Here is a 25815-nt window from a genome sequence, read left to right on the forward strand (position 1 = left end):
GGGTTAACAATTGTTTATAAAAATCACTGAATAAGTAGTGTTTCTTTCATTTGTCCAGCTGGCATGATCATATTTTTAAATCTTAATTTTTAATTACTGGGTACGATTGCCTACTTTTGAGTTAAGCAATTTTTGATGACTTATTGGCTTCATGGTTGTCAACTTCAGCACTATAAGCTTCGTTTCTTTTTAATTGCAAAAGTGTATAAGTAACATTACAAGGTTTTCATTAATTGTTTTTCAACATTGTCAGATTAATTTAACACAATTTGTTTGATTTTTGGGTTTTCGGCTACAATTCTGTCGAATTATTTCCCACATTATTTTGATTTCACATCTTCTGCCTTTTTCAGTTTTTGTAGTCAGCTTAGTTACCACATCACCAAATTTTTTGCAACTTTGACAACTTTTGCTATCTTAGAAAGCCTTTTTCGATTTGTTCCTGTAATTTGTAAATTGATCATTTCTGATTCTATATTATTTCTTCTCAGTTTTTTTTCTTACTATTTAGCAGAAAAGCCTTTTTGGGATGATTTCTGTCTATGTCGGCACAATAATTGAATATTGCATGTCCGAAAAAGTATACATATATCCTGTTTTTTTTCTTGAGAGTGTGTGTGCAAGGGAGCGGGTTAAAAATTTCGTTTTCACTTTTTTTTTCAAAACTTGCTGAAACACTTTTCATGCCAAAAACTTTGTTACAGCCTAATTTACGTCTACCGAAGTTTTGTTGTTTTTTTTGCCGCAATTCTGAAACAATTTTAACATTGGCAATTGTGTTTCTCGAAATATGTTTTTTCCTCAAACTGAACTTTTTCCGAGACATCTGAAAGCAGTTTTTGTCATTTTGTCAAACATTTTTGTTAATTTTATACTTACATAATAATTTCCTTCTCATTTTCTGTCCAAAGCTGACCGTATTTGATTATGATGGTATCACAAGTGATGCGAATCACCGCTTTTGGTTCTGCGTAATTGATTATGGTCAATTCTCATTAGTTTTTTAGTTGAATTATAATCTTTTTAGTTTTTTGTTTTTCATAGACGCTGGAAGTTTGAAAAGCCGTTCTAGCAGTTTTCAAAGCAATTTAACTATATAACATTTTTTCTTTTCTATTATATTTCGTTCTTGGTGACAATTTTTGTTTTATTCATCACCAAAATCAGAGTAATTTGTTTTAGTTCGATAATTAGTTCAGCTGAGTAATTTTATACGTACTGCTGCACTCTTTTAACTAACATGAAGGAATCTCTTTGTGCACCGATGGTAAAATTTTGTGCATTGATGAATCAGAAGGTGACAAGACATCTCCCGCTTAAAGATTTCTATTTTGACGGCGAAATTCTAATCAATAGTAAGATACAATTGTTTTGAAATAACATTTTATTGTCCAAATGAGAGATTATAATCTGTTATAACTGATTTCAAGATAATTTCTACAAGAAAGTTAATGACTTAAAATCAATTATAACCGATTAATTTTTCTAAGAAAAACCTTTTTTATTTTGAATTAAGCTTGTTTTAAAGTCTACAAAATTTGATTTTAGTTAGTTATGATTTCCTTGAAAGTACGATCATGTTTGTAACTTAATCGAATTTTTTTTCTCTGTTTATTGAGTACGGGTGGTTTTTTAGTCAGTCAAGTTTAAATTTTCTAACTTAACGCTTTTGATGAACAATTCTTATACCACCTGAAAATAATGCTGTCTGGAGTTCAAATAGAAAAAACTCCCTGTGATTTTTTTCGTATAAATATGGGGATTTAAAAATTGCTAACTTAGCTCATTTGGAATGACTAATGCAGGTAAGCGGCAGCTTAAATTGCTCACAATTGAATTGAGCCCTAACCCTAACCCTAACCCTAACCCTAACCCTAACCCTAACCCTAACCCAGTCCTTTGTTTAATAGTGGACGAGACGCTAGGAACATCTATTTGTACTCTACCTAGCGCGTGAGTAAGAGAAAGAAAAAAGTTATATAAACTGCAAACTATTACCAAAAATGGCGAGAAGACAACTGATGCTCATATGAACAGTGACAACTACGACGAAGTAGACTAGTTTAGGTACGTTTTTGGAGCTAGGAGGAAACAGGTTGCCTAATGTTCCAAAAGAAACAATCTGCGCCAGCAGAAGTGTGACTGCATAAGACACCTTCTCTCCAGAATCCACAGGTAGGAAGAATGTGAAAGAGGATAACACATACAGTAAGGCAGTCGGAAAAATCAGGAATAAAATAGAAAATAAGCTTCGACGTTTGATAATTAAATCGGCAAAATCTTCATACAAACTGACGCTTCCATATTCGGCGATATTCATTTTACTTCTTTTCTCGATGAATACAACTGGCCGCAAAACTTCCCATAAATCGTTGTCCTGATAACTTATTAGATGCATCTGCTCATTGTAAAAACCTAAGAGCATACAATTTTAGGGTTAGTTATTCATAAAAAAGTGTCAGATATAATACGAGTTCAAATTTCAAGAAACAATCTTTGAGTCAGATCACTGTTTTTACCAAATTTATTAGTCAACGTCTTAAAATTTTGAAATAACTCTGAGCTTCATACTAAAATTGATCTATTGAGCAGCCCCCTCCCCCCTCTTATCGTAATGACCAATAGAGCTATCAATCCCCCACACCACTTCCAAGCGAAAATGGTAAAACACGACAAGACAACCAAACGTTATCAACATGCAGGCAGATGTTTGATGTTTTCACAACATGCAATCAATTGACCGAATGGAGTTTATTTATTGCGAGTGTCGAGAAAAGTTTTCGGAAAAAAAACAAGTGAAATTATCGGCAAACTTTTGTTTGGGTGACCAATGCCTCGATGAAAACAAATTACCAGGGTTGTCGCTCTAACTTTGTATCTGAATACCAACAATTATTCTCCGCTGCACCTTAATATTTTACGCAACACTAAATTTTTTAAATTTCAGACAGAAAAAAAAAGATATCAGTTTATATGCATCAGTTTTAGTGATTTTGTTTTGAAATTTGATATTGGTAATGGGTGGAGAGATTGCTCAATTGATCCAGCAAAACTAATCTATAACTTATTTGACTTGCGTTTCACTTGATACAGGTTTCAGAAGTCGCCATGTTGACAAGTCAAGTGCCACGATATCGCAGCGTCCAAGAATTTAACTACAATCAACGTCCTAAAACAATCTAACTGATTGTTGAGGAGAAGTTTTTCTTTTTATCCAGGCAAACAATTTAATGAAAGAATCCAAAGCCCTCTACGGTTTTCTTTACATCTCGTGCATTTTAGAATTTGTGTAGAAGTGTTTTAACAAAATTTAAAAATAGTAACCCAGTGGTATCGTGCTTTCAGTGTACACTAAGGAGTTACAACTTTGGCCTCAAAACTTGACTGCTTGAGATATGGCGTTTTTCAATGACAAATTGTGGCTTTCAATCCAATGATGAGATGCCGTAGAATGAACTTTTAAAAGCTAATCGTCAATTGTTGTTCCGACTTTCGATACGAAAGTAACGGAATATTTGTGCTCGAGGTGGGTTTTTTTTCTTCAGACAAATTTCGACTTTGTAACTAGCCATTTTTGACGGATTTTTTTATATCATTCAAAAAGTATTGCTGTTTTGAGCTTAAATTTGAAAAAAATATATTTCACATGTGATCATTTTTTGTAAGGTTATGAGGGTTTAAAGATTGTCATTTTGGCCAATTTGGGTCAATTAACGCGCGATATATTTCGCGCTACTAACGCGTAAGCGGAGATTTAAAGAATTGGTTGAAAGAAGCTTATTTGCCATAATTGATTTGTAACAAGGAGCAAAATCTATTCTTTTGTACTTTCAATGGCGTGTGGGGGATAATTTTCAAAAAAAATCTAATTTTAGAAAAAAAATTTTCGTTTTTTTTTATTACATTTAATTTTTTAAAGTTATTACTGCTCTTTAAACTTTAAAAGGCAGTCGGAACATTCAGGGCTTTGCCCTGATACACGCAGTCTTGTTTCTTTGAAAAATCATTTGATATAATAGCCGTTTCGTTGTATTTAAGTCAATTGTTTGCGCTTGTTTCAAACCCCAACTTTTTTTACATGACATCCATTGGCGTAAGCAAAGTCACTAAAAACTCGGTAAAAACCATTTATCTCACTTATGTTGTAATTTTCTTCCTGGCCATTTTGTTGAATAAAAACAATTGGACAACTTTGGATGTCGAAAGGGAAATCAGTCACGTCGAATGCGCAGGACATTTTGACAGTTGCGAAAAAAAGCATGCTGTAGATTTCGCCGTCGTAATTGACAGCTTGAGTTCCTTCCATCTGGTATTGAACATCAACAATGTCTCTCATTCCTAAAATAATGAAACATTCAAATTTTACGGAAAAATGTATCAAGACGGCAAGTATGAATCATTTTTTTTTTCGTTCAAAACGCTCGTATTCTTCTGAAGCTGTACGCTTTCAAACTGGAAATTTATGCTGAGGCCCAAAATTCAAGAATATTGCTTTTAAGGAAATACATGTTCACAAAACATAAGTTCATTTGAGCAATTCCACTAAAATTTGACTCCGCTGTGATATTATCTTAGAATGACCCAAAACACCTGTTTATTGGTCTTAATGTGATTTTGCTTCAACTGAGTTACCTCAATATTTTTATACCAATGCTGATCATTTTTCTATTGCTGCGACCAAATGTTGGGGAAGAACTTCAATTTTAGACGCAACAACTGGTATCTCAAGCAGATACTAATTTAGAAATTGTTCAATTGCAATTTGAGCTAAAACGATAACATTATAGAAAAAATTGGTTGTCCTTGAAGCTTTTGCTTTAAATTTTTTATCTAAACGTAAATCCAAAATGCTCGAAGGACGCAATGTTGAAAAATTTGCGATGGTGAACAATGGTGAACAATGGTGAACGAAAATCGTTTGGGACAGTGTATATGCGAGAAGCATGATTGTTCAAGACGTCTGGATAAGTTTCAATTTACTATCTTTGTTTAGTTCAAGATCAAATATCCTGAAATTCTGAGAAATTTTTATTTTTCAAATTTTAATGACTAATGCTCTCGTAAAGATTGAGACTTTCAAAGTTTTGCTGATAATTTTTACCATCAATTTCCCATTTTAGCCCCCACTATTATAAAATTGAGAACACAGCGCGTTAGTGTATAGTTTTTTTTTAACTCGGTAGTGGTCATATATAGGCAATATAAAGCTTTCAAAATATGAGCAGAATCCCCAAAATAAAAAAGGCCCTATAATATTTTTTCTGTTTATTCGGTGACGTCAAAGGAACCAAAAAACAAGTTGGGGTAAATAAAGCAAAAAATATATGGTGAAAAAGAACGTTGAAAACGACCGAATAAATTCTATCGATTAACTTACTCTCAAATTTTTTATGATTGACAGAAAGATAAATGTCATTGTCTCAGCTTCCATAAGTCGCAATTGTGAATAGCAATCAAGGAGCTCAATTTTCGAGAAATTTTTCTGAGTTTTGATTGTTTTAGAAATTTTCCAGTCAATATCAATATAATAATGAATATATATCAAAACTAGACAGTACCTGCTAAGTTTTGTCTGAGAATTTTTGGAAACTGATTTTGACTTTGAGAAATTTTCGCCAGAAGATGTGAACTGATAAACCATTAAAACCCTTTTTAGTTTGTTTTTGCTCATTAGCTTGCTTGAGACACTTCATTTTTGTTGCGGAGTTATTCAGGCTTTCAAAACGTTTTGAATATTTCAAACTTTCAATAGTCAATAGTCTCCGCAAAAAAAGCTCAAACTAGTCGCAAATAAGTTCCAGCTACAAAAATGACTTGATTTTTTATCAGTTTTTTTGTTCAAAATTTTGCTATACAAAAGCGTAGTTTTTTCGAGGACGAATTCAAGCTATGAAAAAAAAACCTATTTTCGGAAAATTTTTAAATGTTTTTGCAAAGAGATAAACTCGGCAAAATGTAAAATTCAATAAATTGCTAAAAGTATGTTTTTGAATCAATTCAAGCTATAAAAAATATTTGAAACACCCTGAATCGAGTAACTAGAACATATATTTTGAACACCCTGACTCGAGTAACTTGCTGAGAAAAGCAACAACTCGTGCGAAGAATTCACTTTTTATTATAACTTCAAACGTTTTAAGAGATTTATAATTTGAAAGAAATTCTTAGAAAAATTGACTTTCTTGTGACCTTAACAACTAACTGCAGGATCATCTCTTACAAACTTTTAGATGTTCATCAACTTCAAGATGTTCATCAATTTTAACGAATCGTTTTGCTCATCGAAGTAAAATCAAAATCTTTACAAATTTCGCAACGTCTTCTAAATTGAGAGGCTGGCTTCAAAAAACCTTCAGAATCTCATCAGTATTGAGAAATGGTTCACTGGTGTACTTAATTTCAATAATTATGTACATTTCAATCTTGTACAGTTTGCTTCTGAAACGTTTTGTTTATTTCTTCTGTAAAAGAACCTTCTTAGTTCCTAGCAAAAAAATTTTTTCAAGTTGATTATCAAAACGTAATTGATATTTGTTCTTTTGTGATCGGGTGAATTGTGGGCCCTTACTGAAAACTCAAAGAAGCTACTTGCATCCTGAAAACAGCAACGGATTTCTTTCCTGTTTGCTTCAAATTGATTTCTTGAAATGTTTTACGAGAGTCTTTTTGCACTTCAATTTCTCTGTTCTAATTGATTTACTTGTAAAATTTGTTTGATTTTGTCTATTGAAAATGAAAATATTTTGTATTTTGGAAATTGAACCCAAAGTCCAAGAAACTTTAAAAAAAAAGAAGTCAAAAATATTGTGTTGAATCTCACAGTAGTAGTCAACCGCGAAGTTGATTTTCTCGCGTTATAGTTTCAAACCCCCCAATAATACAAAAAAGATGCAGAGTTGTCATTTTACGTGAAGTTGGCTGATTCTGGCAGAAAATTGCAGAAAAAGTTGGACTATCTTACTATTTAACAGCTGCAAAAATGTATAAAAATTACTTAAATTTTTGTGGTTTTGAGAACACAGAACTATCAGAGCGTCCGATGAAATTAAAGGAACGAGATCGCACACAATTGAAAAGATGGAAGAAAAATGACGACACCATATCCCTCAAAAAAATGAGAGTGTTGTTTCAAAGTTTTAGCAATTAAACTGTTCACAAAAACAGTATGAGGAACGAATTCCACAGAACGGAATTTAGAGAAAGAGCAGCAGCAAAGAAAATTTATCTAAGTACCAACGCCAAATTTTACGTTTAGATTTGTCAATTGTTGATTTTCGGACCACGGGGTCATTAAGAAAGACTGCAGAATTAAGTCTAATAGAGGGGGTGGGCGAATACGAAACGACAGCTTAGATCTATGAAAGCGAACCCACCACAATTTAGAAGAAACTCTTTTTTTTGGTAACCATTTTCTTATTCATAAGTTGATACCTATTACAAATCAAGACAAATCGTGTAAAGGTAGGTCGCAAAAATGGGGGTTTTCGGACAAAATACCGAAACAAAAATTCTTACTCAACAGATTTTATTGCAGCCCAGTGTGTGAGTGATACAGTGTTCTAAATATTTGTTCGTGGAATCCAAAACAAAAATAAAGATCGAAGAAAACTAGCATTGAAGAAATCTACTTGGTGAGGAAACCGCTCACAATATACACAGTTTGACCTCGTAATGCACACCTCTGAACGAAAACAGTATATTAGCTAGAATTTTTTATTGAGCTTTTTTGTTGCTCTCTGTTGGTCCATAACTCTACCAACTGATTATACTTAACAATCTTGCCCTTTCTTGGCAAAGAGGGGATTGTGAAAAGAAATTCAATAAAATCAAGCCGCATTTTTTAAAAGCTTTTAAAAGCCAAAAAGCAATTGATTCGTTTACAGAGTAATACCTTGTCATTCGTCTCATCAAATTTTCAGCGTAGTTTTTTTTTTAAATTTTGAATTGTAGTAAAAGCACGCTTGATTGAGTGAGAGTTGAGGCTTATTTGTTTGTATTCCTCAATTTGTTTGGACTTCTTACGCTTATTTGTCAAAAATCGTGTCTTCGGAAAAAGATTGTCGTAAAATTGTAAAAACAAGCAATCTTGGAGACACAAGGTTTACTTATGTTAGGTTTCCAGAATGTTCCGAGCGGGACATCAAAAACATTCACTCCGTGATGCTCATCTGGATTCCACTTTGCCTCTTCCGATTGATAGATATACACATTTACTAATTTCAAGGTTATTGTTCCTCCTTTCTCATCCACTTCAAGAATTTGAAACAACTCGCTGTAAATTTTTACTAAATTGTCTTTCAAGGACAGCGGGGGGACAAAACGGCTAAATTTTTGAGTGATGTTATTGAAAAGATTTTGCCCATAATTATTGTGCTGTAAAGGTGCGATTTTTTGTAAGCACATGGAGAAAAAGAAAGCAAGAATTAAACTATAAAGTACCATTATATAAATGATAGTTTTATAATGCCATTAGCTCACTCAATTCAAAAAAGGAAGGGTAATCCAACGAAGAGTCAAAACAAGTAATTTCTCGTGAAAATGAACTAACAAGATTGCTCTTATTTCTTCATATATCTTTCTTGGCACAAAAAAAAACAACGTATCCAAATTTTATTTTTGCTATCAGACCAGCATCAAACGTGTTCAATAAATTTTAATTTGAAATTAATATCCGCTTGTTTGCGTTTAATCGCAAACTTCTTTTAAAAAGTAAATAAAATTAAGCAGCAATTTCAATTCTCGCAGCAATTCAAGCTCCCATCAGTTTGGATCACGCCTGCGGATATTAATGCGAGGTTCAAAATGTACAAAAAAAACGATTTGCAGTACACAGAGTTCAAACTCCCTGAAACCATTTTCGTAATTTAGATTTAAAAACGTAATTTAATTCATAAAACGACCTTGGCTGACCTTAATTGACTGGTTTTATTCTTTTAAAAGTCGTACTTTGCCATTAACTTGTGATTCTCGCTGAAAAAAATTAGAGCTTTCCGATGAAAATAACTTTTTTATGTTTGTTGATTGTAAAACTGTCGAAGTGCTACATTTTCGAGAAGTTAAATGATGCCAGTTGAACTTCATTTCCAGATTGGATAATTCAGTTGTTAGACAGCAAGCAAAAGTTTATCTATGCGGGTGCCTTTCAGACCAGAAAAACAGTAGATCAAAAGAAAGGATTACAAGGTCAAGTCGTGTAAAATTTAGCGGAATAGAATTGTTCGCAGGGGCAGATTTAGGTGGGAGGGGGCGGACGCCCTCTCCTCAGGGATTCGACCCCCTCTCCAACCAAAGGGTCCCCCGTCTGGTATTATTTTATGACATCCATTGTAGGCCGACCAACTCTAAAATTTTTCTAAAGGCGCCCCTCTAGCACCCATATATTCTAGTTTTGAAAGGAAGCGCGCGCGAGAAAACGCAACTTTTGGTCGAAATTTTCCTAATCGTGCCCGAAAACGGCATTTTTGACGTGTTTTTTTAAATTTGCGTGCGGTGCAAAGTTTTTGGTCAAAATATGGTCTTTGGAGTATTCTGGGAGCGCTCGAAAAATCAATTTCGTCGATCTAAAAAAAAACGTCGACAAAATTTTCGAGCATTTTTTGAACATCCCCCCCCCCCCCCGAGAAAAACCTAGATCCGCCTCCGATTGTTCGTTAGCAAGAACAGATGCTTCCCCCTCAATTCTGGTTTCCAAATTTTCCCCCCTTTCGTATAATTTTACGAGTTCTTCGATGTCAAACTAACTAAAATTGATGACAAGGGAGCGCGCGCCGAAAAAAAAACGCACTTTTTTGGTCAAATAATCTTTAAAGCGCTCAAAACGTCATTTTAGCCTATTTTTCAAAAAACTGCTTCAGTGTTTTTCAAAAATACAACGATGACGCTAATTTGACAAAATAGGGTCCTTATATTATTTTCGGAGAGCTCAGAAAATCAAATTGGTCGGCCTTAAAGGAAGGTCGACAAAACTTTCAATTTTTTTTTTTCAAAAAACCGCCCCCTAAAAAAATTTCTGCTCACGCCACTGGTCGAAACATATCATCTTGCTGAAGTCAAGCACAGTGCTTAGATGGACGAGATATACCGAATTTTGGTCTAGATAGCCTGGTCTTGCTTAGATGGATGAAACATACCGAATTTTGGTCAAGACGTTCGAATCCTACCGCATTTTTGTCGAAAGGGTCGGAATATAAAACAGCACCTCGTCCCGGGTACCTCAGATCTTCAAGTGTTTTTACTAAATTAAAATTCTAGTGATAGCTATCTCCCATCTTTAAGCATAATAGTTTTGCATATTTAACGAAAAAACTTTTTCATGTTTAAGCTATATCATATATTGCAATGCTTAAGAAAATTTTTCAATTAATTTTCCGCAAGGTCAATAATTTTTCAGTAATTTTTTTCGAGGCTAAATTTTTTAACTTTCAATTTTGTTTCGACGATTCAGTTCAAAATAGTACTACTGCCAAACGGTTGTCTCCAATCTTTCTTTCCTTCATCTTTGCCTGGATTCTCTATCTTCTTTTTCTGTCTTTTTTTTCGATCCTTATTTTTTGATCTGTTTTTTCTCTCTTTTTCTATCTTTCTTTTTCTATCATTCTTTTCTATCTTTCTTTTTCGATCCTTTTTTTCTATCCTTCGTTTTCTATCCTTTTTTCGATCTTTCTTCTTCTATCTTTTTTTTTCAATCTTTCTTTTTCTTTTTCTACATTTTTATCTTTTTTCTACTTTTTCGATCTTTTCTGGTTTTCTTTTTTTATCTTTCTTTCTCGATCCTTTTTTTCTATCCTTCTTTTTCTATCTTTTTTTTTCGATCTTGCTTTTTCTATCTTTTTTTTTCTCTTTTTTTTGATCGTTTTCCTATCTTTCTTTTCCAATCCTGCTTTTTCCATTTTTTTTCTACCTTTTTTTATTATAGTTTTCTATCTTTTTTTCTCTTTTTCTATTTTCTCAATTTTTTTTCTATTTTTCTTTTTCAATTTTTCCGATCTTTTCTGTTCTTTTTCCATCTTTTTTTTCTACCTTTCATTTTTTATCTTTCTTGTTCTATCTTTCTTTTTCCAACTTTCTTTTTCTATCCTTCTTTTTCTATCTTTCTTTTTCTTTTTCTATCTGTTTTTTCGATCTTTCTTCTTCGATCTATGTTTTGACTCTATCTTTTTCTCTTTTTTTAAAAAAAAAAATCTTTTTTCTGAAGATTTTTTTTCTCATGATTTTTTTTCTCTTAATTTTTTTTCTCAAGATCTTCTTTCTCGGGATTTTTTTTCTCAAAATAATTTTTCTCAAGATCTTTTTACTCAATCTTTTTTTCTATCTTTTTATCACTTTGTTGTATCACTTTTTATATCACGTTTTTATATAATTTTTTGATATTACTTTTTTTATCACTTCTTATATATCACTTACTTTTTTATATCTCGCTTTTTTATATCATATTTTATATCACCTTTTTATATCACATTTTTAAAACACTCTTTTGTACCATTTTTTATACTATTTTTTATATCACTTAATCAAATCGATTTTTATATCAATTTTTCTTGATAGCTATCTATTATTTTTTCAATGCGGGCATGACTATCTCGGCATGTTTAAGCTTTTTCAACGTAAAACTTTTTCATAGTTAACGAAAGATTTTTTCACGTTTAAGCTATATCGTATATTGCAATGGTTAAGATTTTTTCGATTTTCCAGTTTGAATTCAGTGGTTACTCCATCAAGTTTTAAAAAAGCAGCCCAATAGTGGGATCCTGTTAGATTTCACAGAGTGATTGCAATTTTGGTGTCCAATTAAGACTGCTCAAATTTTTTTAGTGTACGAGATACGACGATTTTTGATTTTTTTTCGAAGATATTTGGAAAACTCAAATTACAAAACAAAATAAAAAATTTGAAATTCCTTGCCCTGTGTTTGGGTGCTGTCAGGGTGCTCTCAGGGGTTCCAAATATGACAGCTCAAACCCTTGTTGTTTCCGAGATATAAAGTTTTTTGTGATTTTAAAAAAACTTTCAGAAAACTCAATGATTTTTTTTCTTCAAAATTTGAAATTCCCAACCATGTATTTGGGAGCTTTAAGAGTACTTCTAGGTACTGCGAACCATGCCTCCAATTATAACTGCTCAAATCTTTGTAGTTTTAAAATCTGACGTTTTTTGTGATTTATCAAAAAATTTTCCTAAAACTTGACTCAATTTTTGTTTTCAAAGTTTGAAATCCCTTACGCTGTCAGGATATTTTCAAGGGTTGCAAATTTTGCCTCCAAATTTGACTGCTCAAATTGTGGTAGTTTTTGAGATATCACGTTTTTTGTGATTTATCAAAAAATTTTCAGAAAACTTGACTCAATTTTTGTTTTCAACCTGCGAACCTTGCCTCCATTTATAATCGCTCAAGTTTGTGTAGTTTTTGAGCTTTAACGTTTTTTGTGATTTTTTCAAAAACTTTTCAAAAAACTGTAATCAATTTTCGTTTATCAAATTTTTAAATCATTTACTCTGTACTTGTGTGCTCTCAGGGTACTCTCAGGGGTTGCGAATGTAGCCTCCAAATTTGACTGCTCAGACCCTTGTAGTTTCCGAGATATAACGTTTTTGTGATTTATCAAAAAGTTTCCAGGAATAATAACGAAAATAATTTTTTCTTCAAACTTTGAAATTCCCAACCCTGTAGTTGGGGGCTATCAGAGTACTCTCAGGGTATTGCGAACCTTGCATCCGATTATGACTGCTCAGTTTTTTGTAGTTTTCGAGATATGACGTTTTTTTGTGATTTTTTCAAAATTTGAAATTCCTTACCCTGATGTTGGTTGCTGCCAGGGTACTCCCAGGAGTTGTAACTCTTGCCTCCAAATATGACTACTCAAATATTCGTTTTTTTTTCAAGATTTTACGTTTTCGAGATGACGGAAAATAGTAATTAAAAAATTTATCAAACATGAAATTACCAATCATGTAATTGGGCGCTGTCAGAGTACACTAAAATCTGGTTTCCAATATATGCGGTTTTTCATGAGTTGTCAAAAATTCGAAGCACCGGAGGTGCGTTACACGCTAGTTTTTTTAATTTTTTTTTCTTAAAACATAGTATAGCACCAGGCACATCAAAACGCATGACATCCAGTTTTCTCTAATTGTACAAAGGAATTGAATGTTATATGTGATTTCAAGAAGAAAAGTTCCATATAACTCAAACCACAGAGCTGGTAGACATGGTTCTAGTTTAAAAACAGAACAGAACAAGAATAGCCGATGGCTTTGCAAGTAGCACAAATTTTCCGACCGTGTTCTTAAAAACTTCAAGACTTCACGGACTTTTTTTACTCCTATTTGATATTCGTAGTAAAATATGCGTATAGAACAAAAATTTTCTTCAAAAATGAGTAGAAAAATAAAAAAAAACAAAACAAGTTTTTTTTTCAACTTTTGCAGATTTTTTCAAGTTCTTGAAACTTTTTATTGCAAGATAGCTCTTAAAAACTTTGATAAACTGTTTTAAATTTAAAAAATGGTTCTCAGGATTTGAATAAAAGTTTCAGGGCTTTTTTCTATAATTAGCCTGCTCGCTCTTTTTTGCTCGAAATTAGACTTAACATCAAAAACTTCAAACAACAACATATATGGCGTTAAGAAAAAACTAAAAAACGCCCGATGACAAAATTTCTTGGTCATTTTAAATGGTCGAAAAATTATCTGTCACAGTCTTTATCAGAGATAATAAAGTAAAGATTAATAAATTATTATCTTTTTATAAAATAGAGAATTTATACTGGTAGAAAGAATTGGGTGCTTTTCTTCTTTACAGGAATTTTCCTCTACGCTTTTTTCTTCTTTTTTGGCACAACCCAAAAACGCCTGTGTTTTAGGAACTTTTTTGAAGTAAAAATTGATCGAAAGAAATGCATTTTTTTTGTAAAAAAAACTAATGTTTTGTTTAGTTTTTTATTGGTTCTAATTTTTGACCAGATGATTGAATGATTCTGATGAGAGAAGAGTTTAAAACCCGATTTTGAATAAGACAGTTTTTAAGAAAAGTTTGCAGCATTTTGATTTGGATTAATAATAAGAAATTACGCTAACTACTCATATCAGTTGTAGTGTCGAGTTTCAATTAATCAATTATTGGCTCGTGCTGTATCGTAGATGTCTTTTCGGCTGTCGTCGCCTGATTTGATGAGGTTGCTCATTGACTGCTCACTCCTGAAAAAAAATTACTGTAGAAACGGAAACATTCGAGAAAAAACAATAGAATTACTTACAAAAACTATGCAGCACAATTCAAAGACCTCGTGTTTTTTCGGAGCTCGTTCAATTGAAAGTGAGATTTTGCGGTAACATTTATTTTTCTTTTCTATTCATGATTAAAACAAAAAAAAGCTGAAAGCTAATATTCATTAATATTCGTGTTTCAGAAGAAAACAACATGAAGAACTTATAACCTGGATGGAATCGTGTGCGGTTTCTTTCACGCTGTCAAACTGACCAAGTCGAGGCATGGCACTCCGCAGTCTGTCACGCTTGAAATAATCAAATCCTGCCCCTCCCCCGCTCAGAAATGGAAGCGTGGAGGGCACGAATGAATTGCGACGTCGGCTTCTCGTGTCCACTTCCGAGTATGATGTCTGTCGCTGCAGTAACCATGGGGATCCTTTGCGCGGCGGCTGTCGTTCGATTCCCGAGAAGCTCCCCGTTCGTTCACGTTCGTCTCGAAATTGAGTGTTAAAGTGATGTGAGTTCAAACTTGCACTCAGTTGGGGATATTTGGTACTTGTTTGAGGTTGTGATATCTGAAATTCAAATTTTACGATTCAAACCAAAAACTCGACGCGCAGAAAAAACACTGAAGAAAAGGAAATCTGACTTCAGAAATTAAGTGCCCAGTTTGTATCGAAATGAAACGTGAATAAAATACTATAAAACTGCAATAATAATCATAATAAATTGTTTTCAGGCAACTCCATTGTGGGTAGTTAATAAATGATATAAATTTACAAACCACGCCAACAATTTTACTGTCTAGGAGAGCATCATTGGACTTACAGGTCCGTTAACAGGTCTCTCAAAGCGGAAATTCATTTACTAAGTTATTGATACTGGGTGAGAAATAAATTCTCAATACTTGAAATCAACTCATGCGACTACTTAGATTAATTTATACTGCAGTGTGAAAGACCGTCCTTGTATTTTTCGCTAATTTCAAACTGTGGTGATTTTTGAACACTGGGGGAGAAATTTTGTCACAGACATAAAATTTTGACCTATAAAACAGTAGAATTATTTAGAAGAAAATTTCTCCATTTTCCTTAATTTGCATTAGATTTTTTGAAATTTGCACAAAATTACTTGAAAAGGTCATGCAAAACTGTATCAATACAAAATTATGCTCCATTGAAATCTAGCCGAGAATTGAAGGGTAGGGTTAAGTCCAGTAATTGTTCCGACTTTCGTAACGAAAGTAACGGAGTATTTGTGATCGGGGTGGGTTTTTTCTTTTTAACTAGCCATTTTTGACAGAAATTTTTTTATATCATTCAAAAGGTATAGTTGTCTTGAGCTTAAACTTGAAAAAAATTTCCCTTTTTTTTCACAGTGATCATTTTTGGTAAAATTATGGGGTTTAAAGATTGGCATTTTGGCCAATTTGGGACAATTAACGCGTGATATATTTCGCGCTATTAACGCGTAAGCGGATATTTAATCCGTCTTCGAGCTCGTTACAAATTGGTTGAAGGAAGCTTATTTGCCAGAATTGATTTGTTACTGGAAGCGAAATTTATCACTTTGTGTTTTATATGGCGTGTGAGTGGATGATTTTCACAAAAAATCTCAATTAAAAAAAATTCATTTCTTATTAAATTTAATTTTTTCATGTTACTACTACTCCATAGAATAGACCTTAAAAGACAGTCGGAACATTCAGGGCTTCGCCCTGATACGAGCAGTTTTGTTTAAATTTGAAAACACCGTTACTAACTTCAGTTCTATTCCTAAAGCTGTCATTATATCCCAGTGCATCTTTCGCGTCTCCTCCTTTGCTTGTATGAGAACTACGGGGAATCATTGGAACATCATTTGGCATCTCAATTCTGGCTGAGGTGCTCGATTTGGACAGGGTCCTTGAACGTCTAATGGCATTGCGCTCATTGGAGTTTGTCTCTCTACAGCTGCTGCTGTTTTGCAGTGGGCTTCTGTGTGTGTACATCAACTCAGTAGCCGATCCTAAAAGTAAACCTTGATTGGTCATTTGTGAAAACTTGGATCAAAAACTCTTGTGTCGTTTTATGCTTTCTTCAGAAAACCAGAACACTGCTCATAAAAAAAACGCATCTCAAAAATTTTCCACATGAAAAAAAAATTGATGAGAAGTTTCGGGAGTTGACTATGTATTTTATCATTTATCTATTTAATTATTTATTCAGGCGAATTGAATTTTCGCTTATTTTTACATGAAATCATTTTTTGCCGAACAAATAAAAACTAATGAAAATTAACCTTCACTGAGCTCAGATTCTAATCCTTTTTTCAGTTTCTTTTTTTCAGAACCCGATTTATTTTTGAATGATGACCCTGATATGTGTTTGTCTGTTGCCGAGTGGTCTCCGACTACTCCGCTCTTGCGTCTTGGTCTCGCGGGGGTAATGCTGACGTCGCGCTCTCCGTCACTTCCCGAGGAGAGGTAAATTGAGCTCATCTGGTGTAACTTTTTCCTGCTCCAGTTGTGCTTTTGACGAGGTTGCTCAGCACTAAATCAACACCAATCAAAGACGACCAGCAAATAATTTATTAAAATAAGAAGAATACATTTTTTTCTATTTTCCTTTCTAATACTGGTTGATTTCGGAGTGTTAGCTAAAAAGGATAGTGATTATATGTAAAAAGCCATTTAAAAGACGAACAGCAATTAGTTTCTTCACATTCTAGGTATAAAATTCTTCATAATTACCAGTGCTTAAAATTTGAAATCTAGCTGAAGAGAAGCGTAATTTTATATAAGAAAGTTTGCTTCCGTTCGTCTTTCAAAGTAAAAAAAAATAGGAAGAGATTTTTTTTATTTGAAGTACATTTTGAGTAAGGTAAGTTTGATTTGAGCGAATTAAACTATTTGCATCAAATTTGGCATTTCTTTCTAATTTGATTCAAAATTTAAATTGGATTCGCTTCTTATAATTTCTCACCTATCTGTTTCGTTGACGGTCGCACAGGTGAAAGAAGTGGACTTTGACATGCCCCTATTTCCATCAGCATTCCCTGCTCTTTTTTCACTCCTATTTTTTCGGTGAACCCCCTGCTCCCCCGTGGAACTGTTTGCCTGGTGTAAGGAGTACCGCCTATTTATATCAGTGAAACGTTTCTTCTTACTCTCACTTTTCTGTCTTGAAAATTTACCCAAAGAAGGGTTCGATTGACTACTATTCGTGGACATTTCGTGGCCCTTTGAGTCTGCCGTTTTATTGCTCTGCAGTGGACTGTGGTCTCCGAAGAGCAGCTCGTCCAGGCTTTGATGGTCGTGTATGGGGATAATTGGGGGTGATATCGGTTTGTTTTGCGTCGGTCCTACTTGTTCGTTTGATTGTGAAATGCAATTGTTGTTGTTGTAACTCTTCACTTGAATTCTCGAGTCTGAAATCAATGATTTGGAATTGTTAACTATTACCCTCCTGTGGTATCTTGTAACGATGGGAACAGTTATGGGAACAGTTAACAAGATTCGCCAATTGTTGTCGCCTTTTTTCTATGATTATATTGTTTCATTCTCACGCTAAATTGAACAAGGATAAACGGTTGCTGTGCAATTAGCATCCCGAGCCGAAGTTTCATGGATAAAAATCGAGTATAATGGATTTTCGTTGACTAAAATGATGTCTATAGAATCGATTATCATGGCAAACTTAGACGACGTAATGGATTTTTGATTCATTTTTATCGATTATTTTCGAAAAATAAAAAACCATTAAAATCCATTATAATCGATTATAATCCATTTTTGTTTTCAATATAATGGATTATTTTTTGTTATAAATTCCATAAAAATTGATTAAATTTTGTAAATAATGACTCCACTTTTTGCAACTTTCTGCAAAACTCGAGCGGTTACGTTGATCTAGGGGCGGCCAATATGTAGTAATTTTGAAGACGCCAATAAGTTGTAACTTTCCAAAAAGAGCCCAAAAACGGCATTTTGACCGTTTTTTTCAAGAAATTTGCCTGACGCGCTAGAAATTGGGTCCAAATACGTTCTTTTTAGTGTGATGGGAGTGCTCAGAAAATCAACCTGGTCGACTTGAAAAAAAAATCGAATAAAATTCCCCTACCACATAACCCCCCCCCCCCCCCCCCCCCCCCCACACACACACACACACACACACACACACACACATACGTCCCACCCTACGCCCCCCTACGTCCCCCACGTCCCCCTTCGTTCCTCCCATCTCCCCCTACCTCCCCGAACTTAAATCCAAACCACCCCTTCCCCACGCGTTTACCCCAACCCCACTAAACACTAAACTATGTAGTACACGTTGAAATTAAGAAAAAAACTGAAATTTAGCGAGAGAACAAAATAACCAACACATGTTTAACATTATTCTGAAAAAAAAAGAAAACAGCACAACGAAAGATTTCAATAAATGGATTATAATCCATTATAATTGTTTAAATTTGACTATTTTTCTTTCGATAAAATTTTTTGAAAGTAACTTGAAAATAATCGATATTAATCGATTTATAATCGATTATATTGGAATTTCATTTCTTATAAAATAGTGTCGGTATAATCCATCTCCCCCTACCTCCTCGAATTAAATCCAAACCACCCCTTCCCCATGCGTTTACCCCGCCCCCACTAAACACTAAACTATGTAGTACACGTTGAAATTAAGAAAAAAACTGAAATTTAGCGAGAGAACAAAATAACCAACACATGTTTAACATTATTCTGAAAAAAAAAGAAAACAGCACAACGAAAGATTTCAATAAATGGATTATAATCCATTATAATTGTTTAAATTTGATTATTTTTCTTTCGATAAAATTTTTTGAAAGTAACTTGAAAATAATTGATATTAATCGATTTATAATCGATTATATTGGAATTTCATTTCTTATAAAATAGTGTCGGTATAATCCATCTCCCCCTACCTCCTCGAATTTAAATCCAAACCACCCCTTCCCCATGCATTTACCCCACCCCCACTAAACAGTAAACTATGTAGTACACGTTGAAATTAAGAAAAAAAAACTGAAATTTAGCGAGAGAACAAAAAACCAACACATGTTTAAAATTATTCTGAAAAAAAAAGAAAACAGCACAACGAAAGATTTTAATAAATTGATTATAATCCATTATAATTGATTAAATTTGATTATTTTTCTTTCGATAAAATTTTTTGAAAGTAAGTTGAAAATAATCGATATTAATCGATTTATAATCGATTATATTGGAATTTCATTTCTTATAAAATAGTGTCGGTATAATCCATTTTTATTCGATTATAATCGAATATTTTTGTTATTTTATAGAGACGGACAAGGAAAATCCAATATAGTAGATTATTATCCACAAAATTTCAGTGCAGGATTGAATGTTCCGGCAAACTTCATGAGAAAAACTACAAAAAAAAGGTTTTTTCTTGTTTTTGCTTCAAATTAGAGTCGTTTTTAGTGCGTGGTGTGACGAGAAAAGAAATAATAACACTTAAAAGTTTAGTGAATTAGACATAAATTACTAAACTTATTTTCAAAAATGAATGACAAACAATAAATTTAAAAAACTAGAAATTCTAAAATAAGTTTTTTTCACATTTTAAATTTTTATTAGAAAATTTATTGCCAATGAGGCGCTCTAAATGAAGCTTCCAAAACAAGTTTTCTTTCAAATAAATCAAGTCCATTGACTCTCATTTTCATATAGGGAATGTTACTTAATCGCTATACTAGCTCAAAAATTGAATAAAACTCAAAAGTTTGGAACCAATTTTTCGCAAAAATGGGACAAGTTTTAAAAACTTTTAATGCCGTTCGAATCAACACTCAAAGGGTTTTATCGCTCGAATCATTCCGGTGATTTTTTGAGGTGTTACCTGATTTTGCGTAGGGGAAAATAAAAAAATCTAAAACACCTTTATACTAAACTCCTCCCCCTATTTAATGGTCGGAACAACAAAACTAAAACACACCCGAAAACAAAAGAAAACAAAAGTTCTTCCCCATTTTCAGATCGGAACAATAAAATTTTGATTGCGTGCACAGAAGCTTTTTGCGTATCGAAGCTGTCTAGGCTTCTCAGAAGGTAACATGGTAATAGCAGTAGTCCGCGATGGTAGTTTCATATAAGTGTCATTTTGTTTTAAAATCATTCTTTTCCAGCATGATGTTTAGTTATTCTTCATCTCATTATAGCGCACCCACTAAAATTTTGACTCTGTCATTTCTGAAATGTATCTCAGTGTACCAAATGGGAAAATCACCACCAAGGGGTTAATGGGATCTTTTTGAACCTGGGCCCACTTTGTTCATTTACTGTCAGGATGTTCACGCAGATTTGCTTTCCCTTCAATACTTTCACGCTCAGTTGTCTACGGGTAACTTCCATGCTTTTGTTGCAATTTCTTTGTGCTCTTGTTCAAATTGAGGTAGAAATGTTCTCCTGTTTACAGATAGGGAAATCAGTCAGGAAATGTCTATAAAAATTCCATTGATCCTTTGGGTAATTTATGACTTTTGTGGTAAAAAAACATTGTAAAATCCATTTTTGTAGATGAAATAGGCCACAAACGCAGCCGCGGCTGATACTATAATGGTTAATTTTTCTATTGAAGCATAGAATTTATAATAACACATATTTGACAAAAATAATCGCAGAAGATCGATCAAAGTCAGAAACCCTTCTTGAGCATAATTTCATTTTGCTATATTTTGATATCCTGGGCTGTTTGTTTGATAAAACAATGTCAAAATCTCGCAGGGATCATCCTGGAATTCCTGGTTTGGTCAAGTTTTCCATGGTTGGTTTTCAAAAAAAGTTTTGCTAAGAACCAAGTCTGAAGTGAAATTTAAAACATGCAAATGGAAGCAAAACTGTCCGAAAACACATTCATCAAGAAGTCTTTCATATTAAAAAACACACATGTTAACTAACAAAAACCTCACAGAATAGCTGCCTTTGGAGAGAAAAGTTATGGTTTTAGACAAACTCTTTCTTATAAAAAACGAGTCTGACCCACAATTTAGACAAAACTTAACACTTTTTTTGCAAAAAAAAAAAATGTATCGGGGAAAATGCTGGCAGGAGGTCCAAGGTATTACCTCGTCTATGTAACTCGGGTTATAGTACCGTGCCGCGTTAGTTTACTTCATGGCGCAGCCGGGAAAGAAACCGCTTGATGCTAGGAATCTGTTGAGCATGGCAAAATTTTGGGATCTACAAACAGAGCAACCGCCAGCAACATGCGAACGATTGAGCTCAAATTTGATTTTTTTTTCAGCAACCGAGCAGACAGTGGTCACCTTGAATACGCTCCACAGCTTAAACGAACGAAATTTACGCATCCTGCCTTTGTAGTAGAAAAACACCAGTAGTTGAGGAGAGTGCAACCAAACCGTGGGACCGCAATATCTGCAAAACAGTATAAAAAAATTGAGGTGGAATAATACAAAATGACTAGAAATATAGGAGAATTATAAGAGAATTAATTTCCGTGGGAAATTGAATTAGCTATTAGGAACCACTTCTGGTGTGTCTGTAGAAAAGGTGGTTACCAGCAAATTAATCAATGCTCAGAAGGCAAATGAAATTGTTTTTGTTCCGACCGAAATTCGTTTTTCATTTTTTTTTGCCATTTCTTATATGACAATTGTGTTCAGAAAATAACTAAACAACTAGTAGGGTAAAGTAATGATATAGCAAGAGTCGGCAGCCGAGTCCATGCGAATCCAGGGTGCAGCAGGATAAAAATCACGCGGAGGAGAAGCTCGGTCCAACTGGGAATGATGGCAATGACAAACCCGGACACAATGTTACGAGAACTGAGGGACAATATAGAGAATAATGATGACGATCTAGGTCAGATCCAGCCACAGAAATTGTTTGCCTAAGAAAAATCTCGTAAACAAGTCGTCAACATACTACGGCCTATGTACAAATATTGGTTAAATATTGAAACCCATAATAAAAGAAAACTTGGTAAAACAATTAGCAAATTTTACAGGTTTAAATGAAGAAATGCAAACATACTTCAATGGGACCCATCTTAATGGAAAGAAGATGTGATACGATGTATACAAGGAAATATGTAGGATTGATTGGTAATCAACATTCTTTGTGCACAAAATTTTTAGACTGCGAATATTGGGGAGGTTGTTAGATTCCTTGTACTCTACATAACACTCCACGGTACAGCCAAAATGCTCAGAGATCAATCAAAAATACCGAAATGACAGACTACGATTGATACAACAGCCAAATTCACTAAAAATAGGCTCACATGGAACAACAAGGGGAAATCATCCGCCTTCCACGCCGTTTAAAAATTGAACAATTCAAAAAAAATGTTCAAAAATTTGAAAAAATTTTATAGAATTTGCTGCACGTTTTTTTTTCTTTTTTTTGCATTTTTATTGTAGCTTTTGCTAAATGCTTTATGGCAATCAGGGGCGGATTTAGGATTTTCACGAGGGGGCGGGTTTTCGGACCCCTGTTTTCGAGCCCAAAGCACTAAAAAGCCCCTGTTTTGGTCACATTTTCTTCGCCGCAGGCAAAATTTTGAAAAAACGGGCCAAAAAAAGGCGTTTTTGGGCATTTTTTGGAAAATTATGACCAAAAAAATGCGTTTTTTTGGCGCGCGCTCCGGATGCCTTTTTCCCTAAAACCGCCCCTGATCGCAATGCTAATGCAAAGTTTTCTGGGTCCTTTCCTGAAGCGGGCTCAAAAAATGTCCGCGCTCAAAACTTTAAACAGAATAGTTTTCTTCCGTTTTTTTTTCTTCATATAACTCGTCAAAACATTCAGTGGCTACTTGCGCAGCAACCGGTTACATTTGTTTCTTTATGCACATTTGATAATTAAAGTCGCTGACATGAGAAATAGTGTTACTAGCTCACAATTCGGAGATTGGTCACGTGGTGATGCTCGTCCCATCTGCAGTCCTCTCCTTTTGTCATCATCCGAATCACTGTTGTCGGGAGACGCCATTCGGTTCAACTCCGCATCCGACTCGGGACTTGTTGTGGTCAACAAGGCCAAGTGTTTCAGACTCTTAAATGCAGGCGCTGCGGCTGCCAACTTTATAGCTTTCTTCTTCTTGGGTAACTTGATTCGTGCTTGAGCATGGTTGTAATAGAGAGTGAAATTGTTCACGATCACTGGAACTGGCAGTGCGATTGTGAGCACTCCACTGATTGCACACAATGCACCAATGATGCGACCACTCCAAGTCTTGGGCACACTGTCTCCGTAACCTGAAGATAACAATGACCGCTAACAAAAAATAAGCTCCTCTCCAATTACCTCAAAAAGTCTTGATGAGATTTAATCAGATACAGGATTTTCGCGAAGGGTGGTTAAGAGTGGATTTGAGGTACTCTCGAAGGAGTATTTTTCGAAAGTTCTTAAGAATTTCAATTTCTTATTCAGCTATTGATTTTCTGAACTTTTTTGCCAACAACTTCGGTTTTTTGAAAATTTTCTTTTCTAAGAAATCGCATATTTTTCTTTAGGGCTTTTCACAACACCCCTTTCCCTCAAATAAGTGGATAACAGGGCCAAAGATATTTTTAAAAAGACTCCAAGGACTTTTGAGGCGTTGAATTTGGATTTTTTTTTTTTCAATTCAAGTTATAGATTTGAGTGGCCATAAACTTTCAAAAAAAATCTGAAGCGCTGATATACCGGCAGTATTGTTCTATAATTAATTAGATTTTGCACATCAAGTGTCTAGTCTGGTAGTGCGTTGTGTATTAATTAAATCAGTCCAATGGAAACTTTCAAGGCAGATCTTTGGACGTGCGCTCAAATAGTTAGAGCCTCATTTTATCAATACAAATCTAAATGACCAAAATTAACATCAGCTATTTGAAAATGAGCAGTGAAGTTTGGCTTCATATCACTTTTTCGGTCAAACATCTCTCAACATTCCTGTCGGATATCAAAAAATTGAACTCACACACCGAGATACTTAGTTGAATTTTCTCCATTAACTTTGTGAAAGCCTCTAAAGTTTATGGGCGTTAATGCTTTCTTGTTCCTTAGAGATATGACGCTTTGATTTCTAATTCTTGCTTCAATTTAGTTTCAATTTTTCGATTTTTTTGCATCATGTACAAACTGACCTAAGATATAAAATCAGATCGTTTAATTTTTAAATCACTAAAATCACGAAAAATATTTTTTTGCCCACGTGAACTCATTTGATTTAGGGGGGGAGGGTGTAATTGTTCACTTGATTCACAAGATCGATCATTGACACTTTGCCTTGATAGAGACGACTTTTGAATGCGCGCTTTCACTACTGTATTCTCTTCTGGTTTGACAAAGAGAAAGGCCAGAATGAAACAAGTGGGGGTTTTGCATTTTAGTTTTTGTTTTCACGCAAAATCAATTACCACAAATAGTCATCGAAATGGGCCGAGCGATATACTATAAAAGAACCCTCTCATTCGTAATCTGAACATGAAAAAATTTTAAAAAAAGAAGCCCGAGTGTCCAGAAAAAACGGGTTTGATAGCCCTAGTTTTAGTCTTAATTTGAGCAGTAACTAGGCTAATTTTGAGCGAGTAAAGCGATCCAGTAACGTTCGTTACATAAAATTTTGCATTTAAGCTCAGAAAATTTGTTTCACCTAAATGAGCGCTTAATTAAAATAATTTTTAGAAAAAACTTAAAAAAACTATTGCTTTTTTTTGAATTTCTGTTATCTTTTTTATTGTATGTTGAATTGCGAAGATCTGAAAAAAAGCATATTCGGCATTTATACTATATTAAGTATGTTTGACAGTAGTTTTCCTCAAAAACACCGTCAAAAAACAAAATAAAATTGGAAAACATACAAATTATTTTTCTAAAAATTATTGCAGACAATTTTTTGAATAAAAATGTCAAAAAGGGCGTTGGAAAAACAAAAAAACTTTTTTACTGGGGTAAATTGAAATTTCATAGCTGAATTTATGAATTAGATTGTTATTTGCCGTTTACAAGAATTACTCGCGCGCTCAACTTGCTCAAAAATAGACAAAGTAGACAACTTTTCAAACTAGTTTTTCTGAGCCCTTGAGAATTTTTAAGTGCGGCTTGAGCAATCTCCAGAGCTTTAAAATTAGACATCCCTCGATTCATACCAATACTTTTGGTGATACCTGATTTTGCACAAAAAAATTAAAAGTAAAAAATAATAACCAACTCAAAAACAAAAATGCTGCCCATTTTGAGTGGTCGGAACAATAACTGTTAGTATGAAGAGCTAGATGCGATGTGGTTTTTTTGAAAAGTTAGAAATTGCAATAGCCAACACAAGGTTATAGGTCCTCCTTTAGTCGTGAGCTCAACTGAGCCACAAAAAAGCTGGTTGTGTCGGAAAATTATATTACGATACAGTCCAAAATTCAATTTCACGTTTAATTTTTAGGTTTATATTCAAATTATTCAGCTTTAGTGATTGTGGAATAACAATTTTGCTTAATTTCGTGTGTGATATCTTGAAAAAAAGTAATTTTTTGGCTTTTTTATGTGAAAAATTAAAAATTTGCATTCATCATGCAAGAGTCTTTCAGAGTTAGTTTTTGCTTTCAAAATTAAGAGGAATATGCTTGCAAGGTCGCTTTGGTATC

At 33.9% G+C, this 25815-nt stretch overlaps 2 protein-coding genes across 3 annotated transcripts in view; one reads left to right on the forward strand and one right to left on the reverse strand.

The window, feature by feature from the left end:
- LOC134840258 (TLC domain-containing protein 4-B-like) overlaps positions 1-25815 on the forward strand; it is a 520491-nt gene that overhangs the window by 339414 nt on the left and 155262 nt on the right. The window lies entirely within an intron of this gene.
- LOC134839126 (potassium voltage-gated channel subfamily C member 2-like) overlaps positions 14018-25815 on the reverse strand; it is a 55828-nt gene continuing 44030 nt past the window's right edge. Inside the window, exons 9-14 of the mRNA XM_063854570.1 lie at positions 23095-23451; positions 17169-17613; positions 16486-16736; positions 15968-16212; positions 14433-14780; positions 14018-14193 (exon numbers count right to left, since the gene is read on the reverse strand). Of these exons, the coding sequence (XP_063710640.1) occupies positions 14188-14193; positions 14433-14780; positions 15968-16212; positions 16486-16736; positions 17169-17613; positions 23095-23451 (1652 nt within the window). The 3' untranslated portion in view covers positions 14018-14187. The remainder of the gene's footprint in view (positions 14194-14432; positions 14781-15967; positions 16213-16485; positions 16737-17168; positions 17614-23094; positions 23452-25815) is intronic.

The sequence above is a fragment of the Symsagittifera roscoffensis genome, chromosome 2, assembly GCF_963678635.1.
Source record: "Symsagittifera roscoffensis chromosome 2, txSymRosc1.1, whole genome shotgun sequence".
Classification (NCBI taxonomy): Eukaryota; Metazoa; Xenacoelomorpha; order Acoela; family Convolutidae; genus Symsagittifera; species Symsagittifera roscoffensis.